The sequence below is a fragment of the Mus pahari genome, chromosome X (genome assembly GCF_900095145.1).
Source record: "Mus pahari chromosome X, PAHARI_EIJ_v1.1, whole genome shotgun sequence".
Classification (NCBI taxonomy): Eukaryota; Metazoa; Chordata; class Mammalia; order Rodentia; family Muridae; genus Mus; species Mus pahari.
This window is the reverse complement of record NC_034613.1, coordinates 130,235,078-130,244,128: the sequence shown is the minus strand read 5'-3', so window position 1 is coordinate 130,244,128 and position 9,051 is coordinate 130,235,078. Positions and strand designations below refer to the sequence as shown.

The 9,051-nt window shown below is 44.8% G+C and overlaps 1 protein-coding gene across 1 annotated transcript in view; it reads left to right on the top strand.

The window, feature by feature from the left end:
• Nucleotides 1-8,467, top strand: part of Gpr173 (G protein-coupled receptor 173) — a 24,074-nt gene extending 15,607 nt beyond the window's left edge. The window contains exon 2 of the mRNA XM_029534476.1: nt 5,335-8,467. Within this exon, the coding sequence (XP_029390336.1) occupies nt 5,569-6,690 (1,122 nt within the window). The 5' untranslated portion in view covers nt 5,335-5,568 and the 3' untranslated portion in view covers nt 6,691-8,467. The remainder of the gene's footprint in view (nt 1-5,334) is intronic.
• Nucleotides 8,468-9,051: the final 584 nt, after the last annotated feature.

The window sequence follows — 9,051 nt, the reverse complement described above, 5'->3', positions numbered from 1 at the left end:
CCACCCCCCCACCCACCTCCACCCCCACACAATTCCTGTAGATTTCTAAAATGTCCTCTAGGGGGCAGTAATGCCTTTGTAAAGAACAAAGCCCTGGTACTAAGACAAATACAACTACCTCATCTGTGCCTGCTCACCTCTGGTGCAATGTGTATGTGCATATGCATGTGTGTGTGCAGTGTGCATGTGTGTGTGTGCATGCACATATGTACTATACTTGCTGCCCATGAGACTGTGTTTGAGAAAGCCTGTGAGTGTGTAGGTCTGTGCACAAAGGTGTCTAGACACAGGCAGGTATGTATGTGCTGTGCACATAAACATACATTTATCCTTTGCCTTAACTGAGCCTCAGCTACAGTTGCCAGATTGTGCTTAAGAGTCCCTGACCTCATTAATACAACCTCTTCAAGCTTCCCAGGCAATAACAGGGCTTTGCTTGCTGTATTGGGTTTTGTTGTTGTCATTGTTGCTACTGTTATTTATGTTTTTGGTTTTTGTTTTTTTGTTTTGTTTTGTTTTGAGACAGGGTTTCTCTGTATAGCCCTGGCTGTCCTGGAACTCACTCTAGACCAGGCTGGCCTTGAACTCAGAACTCCACCTGCCTCTGCCTCCCAAGTGCTGGGATTACAGGCGTGCGCCACCACCGCCCGGCCTTATTCATGTGTTTTTTGTTTTGTTTTGTTTTTGAGGAAGGTTGGTTTTAACTTTTTGTTTGTTTTGTTTTTTGAGAAAGGGTTTCTCTGTGTAACCCTGGCTGTCCTGGAACTCACTCTGTAGACCAGACAGGCCTCGAACTCAGAAATCCGCCTGCCTCTGCCTCCCAAGTGCTGGGATTAAAGGCGTGCGCCACCACGCCCGGCAACTGGTTTTAACTTTAATGTTTGTTTTCACTGAGACTCAGAGCTACAAATTATTTACTTTTCAGTCTAGTATATCTTCCTCTCTACATGTTGGTGTGCTTTGTCTCTATCTACGTATTGCTCACTGCCTCCCATCTCTACCTGGTCTTCTACAACAGGGTTCTTTAAATTTTTTTCTACTTATGACCCCTTTCACCTAAGAAATTTTGTATGCATATAGTTATATAAAATAAGTATACAAATCAAACATTTACTATTAACAAGTTTATTTGAAACATCTCACGCATGAATATAATTTTACTATTCATTAAAGGCAAAAGTGGATTTGCATGCTGAGATGGACATACTTTTTGACATAGATAACTAAGTATTTTCTGAATATTTGGTACTGAAACATATAAGGCATCTTCAATGTTTTTAAGAATTGATTGGTATTTTGATTTTATAACCATCAATGCTGAGAACCTCACTTCACTTAGACACATAGTACAAAATGGCAGAAGTATGGTTAGGGACATTTCAAAATTTGCTGGAAATTCTGTCCTATCTCCAAGCCAAAACTCATCTAATGATTTTTTTTATGACACTCAAACCAACAACTCAAATGGCAAATTTTTATTTATTTATTTATTTACTTACTTATTTTGGCAGGTGCTTGTGACAGGGTCTCTTTCTGTAAGCTCTGACTGCCCTGGAACTTTCTACGTAGACCAGGCTGCCCTTGAATTCACAGAGATCCATCTGAAATGGCATTTTTTAAAATCAAATATTCTAATACAATACAATATAATGGCATACTATTTTGATACTTACAGGGCAATAGGAAAGGATTAAAGGTTTTAATTTTCTGCACTTCAGCCATTATGTTTTATAAAAGAAAAACAATTGTATGTACAACAAAAACGCTGCAATTCATAGCATATAGTAGTGTCAAGTCTTCACCGAGGCATTTCGGGTACCATTTGTTGTCATTGGGTTGCATGTACAGTGCAAAGTATGCGTGTTAAATGCTCAGAACCATGGCTTCAGTAACATTGCATCTATAATGCAGCATGAGCACCTGCTGTCAAAAATGTATGGGATTCATCACACTTTTGATTTTGAATTAAATTTTGGTCATTACATATCCAGAAATTTTGTAAAATTTCTTGAAACTTCCATATTCAGTTATGCAACCCCATAGGTTAGTAACTCATTCAGTTACAAACCATGCTTTAAGGAGCTGTGTTCTAGATGGTTGGCTGGTTGGTTGGCTGGCAGGCTGGCTGGTTGGTTTTTCTTATGGTTTTCCTTCTCCACCCTTTCTGTCTCCTCTCTTGCTCATTCTCTGTTGCTCTGTTATCTATGTCTCTTTTAAGTCACTCTCCCTCCCCTCTCTTTCTCCATTTATGTCTCTTTCCCTGTCCTTTTTCTATTTTTTTCTGTCTTTCCTTCTCCTATGTCACCATCTGCCTGTCACACAAATGTCTCTCTTTGTCACTCACTGTGTATCTGACTACTGCTTACAATCAATCCATCTCTATGCCTAATCTTTGCCCCTTCCCTCCCCTTATAGCTAAGGCATAGTGTGTGTGTGTGTGTGTGTGTGTGTGTGTGTGCACGCATACGTTGCCTTTGATTATACATAGTGGAAGGCTGTCTGCAGTCCTGGAAGGAGTGGGAGACATCAGGTCTTGAGTGACTGAAAGAGACCTATCTTTATTCTCTCCAACTCCTGCCCTTACACCTTCTCTTTTAAGTAGGCCATTGGCTATGAGATTAATTGGTACTACCAAAATAATCCTGCTTTTAGGTGACAGGCCAGATTGTATTGAGCTAGAAACAATGCAAAGAGGACAACTTTACTAGGAGGGAATTGGCAAGAAGACATCCACTTCAAGACCCATCTCCCTAACCTGTCCCCCAGTTCATATCCAGCCATAACAGTAATCCCGAGCCTCTTCAGTTCCATGTGGGCTGGCCTAGTTCCCTTCCCTCTGGGAAATGCTGTCACTTTGTCATATCCCCACATTGCCTGCCTGCACACAACAGGCACTTTCCTACTCCTAAAACTGTTCTTTCAGCAAATCCAGGGTGAATACTTTCATGGAGCCCTCTGCACTCAGCGTTCAGTCTAGTTCTTTAGTCAATTAGCTTGGCACCTTTTCAGCAGGAACCTACTTTGTGCATGTTACTGACCTTTTAGAGGGGAGGCTACCTACCTACCCTGCCCTTGTGGAGCTTCTGTTCTAATGGGATGAGGCAAGTAACAATCTAAATTTGAAGAGTATATGATATAAATAGAAGACAGAGATTCTGGTGAGAAAGGAAATGGAGATACTATGACCTCTTACCTGGATTACTAATGAAGCCTCACTAATCTCCCTACCTTTATGGAATATGCCCAGTTTTCCCGGCAACAAGTAGAATCTTATTCAACCCTGAACCAGAATCACATCTTAATCTTTGTTCAAAAGCCTCCCAAGTAATTCTGAATCAAAGTCCTCACTATGGCCTCTATGCTATGTCCTTGCCAATTCTCTGACTTACATCACCACCTAACACTTGCCCCTTGCTCAATATTCCACCTACTATGGCTTCCTTGCTCCTTCCCAGTGTGCCATGAATAGCTCCATCTCAGAGCCTTTGTTCTGACTATTTGTCTACCTGGAGTTCTAGTCTCCCAAACAGCCACAGGACTTACATCCTCACCAGTTTTCTTAGATGATGACTCCTTTGTGAAGCCTTCCCTAGCTGCCTCATCAACAACTTCAGTACCTTCCTCACCTCTAGCACTTTAAAACCTCTTCCCCTACTTTACAATTATATTTTACAGTATTGTCATCGGCTGATATACCAACTCTACCTGTCTCTTCTTGTTACCAAAAATGTCAATTATACAAGAGTAGGGAATCCTTTTGGTTGTTGTTGTTGTGTTGGCTTTTGGATGGTTCATTTTTTGGTTTTTGGTTTGTTTTGGTTTTGATTTTCGAGACAGGGTTCTCTGTGTAGCCTTGGATGCCCTGGAACTCGATCTGTAACTCAGGCTGGCTTCAAACCTGCCTCTGCCTCTGCCTCTGCCTCTGCCTCCTCTGCCTCTGCCTCTGCCTCTGCCTCTGCCTCTGCCTCTGNTCTGCCTCTGCCTCTGCCTCTGCCTCTGCCTCTGCCTCTGCCTCTGCCTCTGCCTCTGCCTCTGCCTCTGCCTCTGCCTCTGCCTCTGCCTCTGCCTCCCAAGTGCTAGAATAGGAATCTTTTACCTGTCTGATTCACAACTGTATCCCCAGAGCATAAAACAGTGTGTGACCTAATGTAAAAAAATATTTTTTCAATGGACCAACACAAGCATACTTAACATTTTTAAATTCATACATAATCCCAAATTAACATAAAATAAAGCCGGGGGCTTCATCATAATCCACAGCTTTACAACATTTGGTCTTCTGTGACTTCACTTCCTACTACTGTGTCTCTGAAATATACCATTTAACAAGATTAGTCTTCTCACAGAGCATGCTGCACACATTCCTGTCCGTGAATAAGGTCTGCTAGGCATGGTGGCATAGAGCTGTAATCCTCGCACATGGGAGTCTGAGGTAGGATGATCCCAATTCAAGGCTTGCCTGGGTTGAGAAAATGTTCAGAGCCAACCTGGTCCACTTCCCAAGATCCTATTGCAAAATTAAGAGGGTTTTTTTTAGATTTATTTACTATTATACTTAATATTTACTATTATACTTAAGTACACTGTTGCTGACTTCAGTCACATCAGAAGAAGGTGTCAAATCTCATTACGGGTGGTTGTGAGCCACCATGTGGTTGTTGGGATTTGAACTTAGAACTTTGGAGGAGCAGTCAGTGCTCTTACCCACTGAGCCATCTCACATGCCCAAAATTAAGAGTTTTAAAAGTAAATTTTTAGAGAAGGTTTAGGGATGTAGCTCATTGGATGGGGTAGGCTCTTGCCTACCAGGCCTGAGATCCTAAATTCAATCCCCAGTACAGAAAAAAAAAGAAAAGAAGTAAGTGAGGGAGAGAGGAAATGGGAGAGAAAGACAGAAAGACATCTAATGAGTGGCTGCCAATAGTTTAATAAAACAAAACATGAAATACAATAGAAATGCAAGAGTATATTACAATTTGGACAAGTAGTGTGTAAAACTTTTAGTTGAGCTCTGTGTTTTTTATGTGTATGTGACACACATACATAATTGTACTGGATTATGGGTAGCAATAAAAAAATGCTTGAATACAACCTTAGTGCTTGTAAAAGGGAAAAAGAATTGTACCAATATCTACAGCCCTACAGACGAGTGGAGGAAGAAAGAAATCTGAGGACATTGGGAGACATAAAGCACTTATACTCAGCAAGGACAGGAGGGGCAGGAATAGCTGGGGAGTCGATGGGAAGGGCTCATAGACACACTAACCTGTCCTCTCTGTTTCTTTCTCATCTGTTTCTCCCTCCCCTCATCCTGATCCATCCCTTCCACTTCAGTGTTGTTTTCTATCCATTTATATCCTTGTTTCTATTTTTCAATCTCATTTATCACTCTGTCTCTGCATTTTTTCTGTCTCCTACCCTCATCTCTCTATCCCTCTGTCTGTATCTCCCTCCATTGTTCCCATTTGCAGGTGTAGCTCAGCAAGAAAACTGATGGAGTCCGCCAGGGCCCATCAAATGCTGAACTGGCCGATCCCCTAGGGTTGGGGGTAGCCCTTGCCCCTCAGTATGGCCAACACCACCGGAGAACCCGAAGAGGTGAGCGGCGCTCTGTCTCTGCCATCAGCATCGGCTTATGTGAAGCTGGTGCTGCTGGGACTGATCATGTGTGTAAGCCTGGCAGGCAATGCCATCTTGTCCCTGCTGGTGCTCAAGGAGCGTGCCCTGCACAAGGCTCCTTACTACTTTCTGCTGGACCTGTGCCTAGCCGATGGCATACGCTCTGCCATCTGCTTCCCCTTTGTACTGGCTTCTGTGCGCCATGGCTCCTCATGGACCTTCAGTGCACTCAGCTGTAAGATTGTGGCCTTTATGGCTGTGCTCTTTTGCTTCCATGCGGCCTTCATGCTGTTCTGCATCAGCGTCACCCGCTACATGGCCATCGCCCACCACCGCTTCTATGCCAAGCGCATGACACTCTGGACATGCGCAGCTGTCATCTGCATGGCCTGGACCTTGTCTGTGGCCATGGCTTTCCCACCTGTCTTTGATGTGGGCACCTACAAGTTTATCCGAGAGGAGGACCAGTGCATCTTTGAGCATCGCTACTTCAAAGCAAATGACACACTGGGCTTTATGCTTATGTTGGCTGTGCTCATGGCAGCCACACATGCTGTCTATGGCAAGCTGCTACTCTTCGAGTATCGTCACCGCAAGATGAAGCCAGTGCAGATGGTGCCAGCCATCAGCCAAAACTGGACATTCCATGGCCCTGGGGCTACCGGCCAGGCTGCTGCCAACTGGATCGCTGGCTTTGGCCGTGGGCCCATGCCACCAACTCTGCTGGGTATCCGGCAGAATGGGCATGCAGCTAGCCGGCGGCTACTGGGCATGGACGAGGTCAAGGGTGAAAAGCAACTGGGCCGAATGTTCTACGCGATTACACTGCTCTTCCTGCTCCTCTGGTCACCATACATTGTGGCCTGCTACTGGCGAGTGTTTGTGAAAGCCTGCGCTGTGCCCCACCGCTACCTGGCCACTGCTGTTTGGATGAGCTTCGCCCAGGCTGCCGTCAACCCAATCGTCTGCTTCCTGCTTAACAAGGACCTCAAGAAGTGCCTGAGGACTCATGCCCCTTGCTGGGGCACAGGAGGTGCCCCAGCTCCCAGAGAACCCTACTGTGTCATGTGAAGCAAGCCAGTAGGTGATAGGCAGGGGGAAAGTCAGAATCACCATACTGGGGCCAGCAGCAGGGGAAGGGTGGGACCCATACAGAAGCCTTCTTTTTCAAGCTTCAGTTCAGGCTCTCAAACCATTCATAACTGAGGCAATTTGCCGACACCTCCCTAGGGTTGGAAACGGGGTGAGGAACTGGAAAGAGGCATTTCTAGTTTTGTGGGGCTTGTCCCGCAGCCTCCTCCACTTCTACAATCTCCTTTTCCCATGCCCTCCCTGCCTTCCCTTCCCTCTCCCCTCTACTATCTTTCTAAAGTAATGATTCAGTAAATGAAAACAAACTGAAAATGCAGGGTTTTTAATAATAACAGCTGAGGAAACAGGCTCTCTTGCTTAAATGTCCCCCCTTTTGACATTGTCAAGAAATGGGAAATTTCTCCTGTAAAATAGATTCCCAGAGATCGTATCGCCCCCTGGGCTCCCATTCACTCCCCTCCCCCTTACAAATTCTTTAGCAAGACTTGGATGTTTAGGAAATATTGGCTTAAGTCTTCAGACAAGAGGGACCAAATGGGGTGCTGTATTCCTTGGGAGCAAGGATGTTTAAATTGCTATGTTGTGTGCAATGTTGTTTTTGGCTAACCTTGGTCCAAAGCCCAATCTCCAATCCCTCCCTACCATGTCCAGACTTCACAGGTGTTTCTTGAGGCTGTTTGAGAAGCCAAGAGCATACAAAGAAGAGCCTCCATGATGTGCCCAGGCTAGATGAAGAGCGGAATGGGGGATGGGCTCCTCAACCAGAATATACCAAACTTAGCTACGTTCACTCAAGCTTCCTCCTGGTTCTCCTAACCTTTCCTCCTAGGAATATATATCCACTTTAGTCCCCACTAGGGATGATGTGGGTATATGCTGACAAGGAAAGTCACCCATAAGGAAATAGTTGAACTCTCCAGAGAACCTGGGGTCCAGACCATGGGGTCAGAGCTAAATTCAACCCCACAATTGTCCCTTGGGTTCACAATACTCCCCCCTAAAATGAAAATTCTTTGGAGACCTTGATAATCAATAGTTATACAAACTTCAAGGCACTGTGGAATTGATTCCATTTCTGCTTGACCTCTTTTTTGTCCCTTCCTAGCCTCACAGTTCTTGAGCTCCTCCTTGGTTGGGCCCCAAGCATCCTTCCCAGAAGTTTTTTCTCCATCCACTCTTACTTATGCCCAAAGTGGAGCAGACTACACCCAAATTTCAAAGGTGGAAGGTCCCAAGCCTCTTTTCCATGGACAAAAAACACTTTGAGCTTACTTCAAGGCCAGTTCTAGACTGGAGAGCCAAGTTGGAACTCTTTGCCTAAGTCTGGGGCAGTGATCTTTCCATCTCCTTTCCTTCCTTATAAACTCCTGTCCTAAACTCCACCTCTACCCCAAGATAGGCCCTGAACTGAGGAAGTCTTGACCCAAAAGCAATGAAGGGGGCACTCTAGGCAGAAGAGATATTGATGACCCTGGTTGTGGAGTGGCCCTGGAAAAGCAAGCCAGAGGAGCTGAGAGGCTGGGAATGCGTGTTTGGGGTGGGGCTATTCTCTCAGTGATGATGATAGGAATGCCTTTCTGAGGGCTGGGGTGCAAAGACCAAGGCAGGAGGGCAAATAGGGTAGACTCAGGGGGGTTTTCCTCCATTTCCTTTTTCTAACTGCCTGGATTCATCATTGGATTTTGTAAATGGAAAAAGTGAAATGAACAATGTTATATTGGATGTTCTCTCTCTCTCTCTCTCTCTCTCTCTCTCTCTCTCTCTCTCTCTCTCTCTCTGTGTGTGTGTGTGTGTGTGTGTGTGTGTGTCTATGTCTCCTACTATCTGTGTATGATCACATGAGGAGGTATGATTGAATGAGATAGTGTGTATCTGTGTGACTTTGTGTGGGTAAGAACCCCTGAGGAAAACTTGCCTGGTACACATATGTGAGCAAATACATATATGTGACTACACACACACACACACACACACAATGGAGAGGAGACAAAACTTAATATGTGCCTGCAGCAGGAAATAGAGTGCTTAGGAGATGGAACCTGAAATGTTTCATGTATGTATGTGCCAAAAGAGTCAACTCCCATCTCATAAGGTTGTCTTCCTTCGGCCCAGCTTCTGAGCACCAGGTAAGGAGAGAATACTTTAGAACCCCATCTCTTCCCAACGTCTGGAGATTCAGTCCTCACCCCAAAATTCAAACAAGGTATTTCTTATATAAGACCACCATGGAAATAGGAACTGGGAATGGGGGAGGGATCAAACATGTAGGCAATGGGGTTAAGAAATGGCCCCCTGCAATGTAATGGCTTTTAGAGGAACTTCTCAGCCTAAACTGCAAGT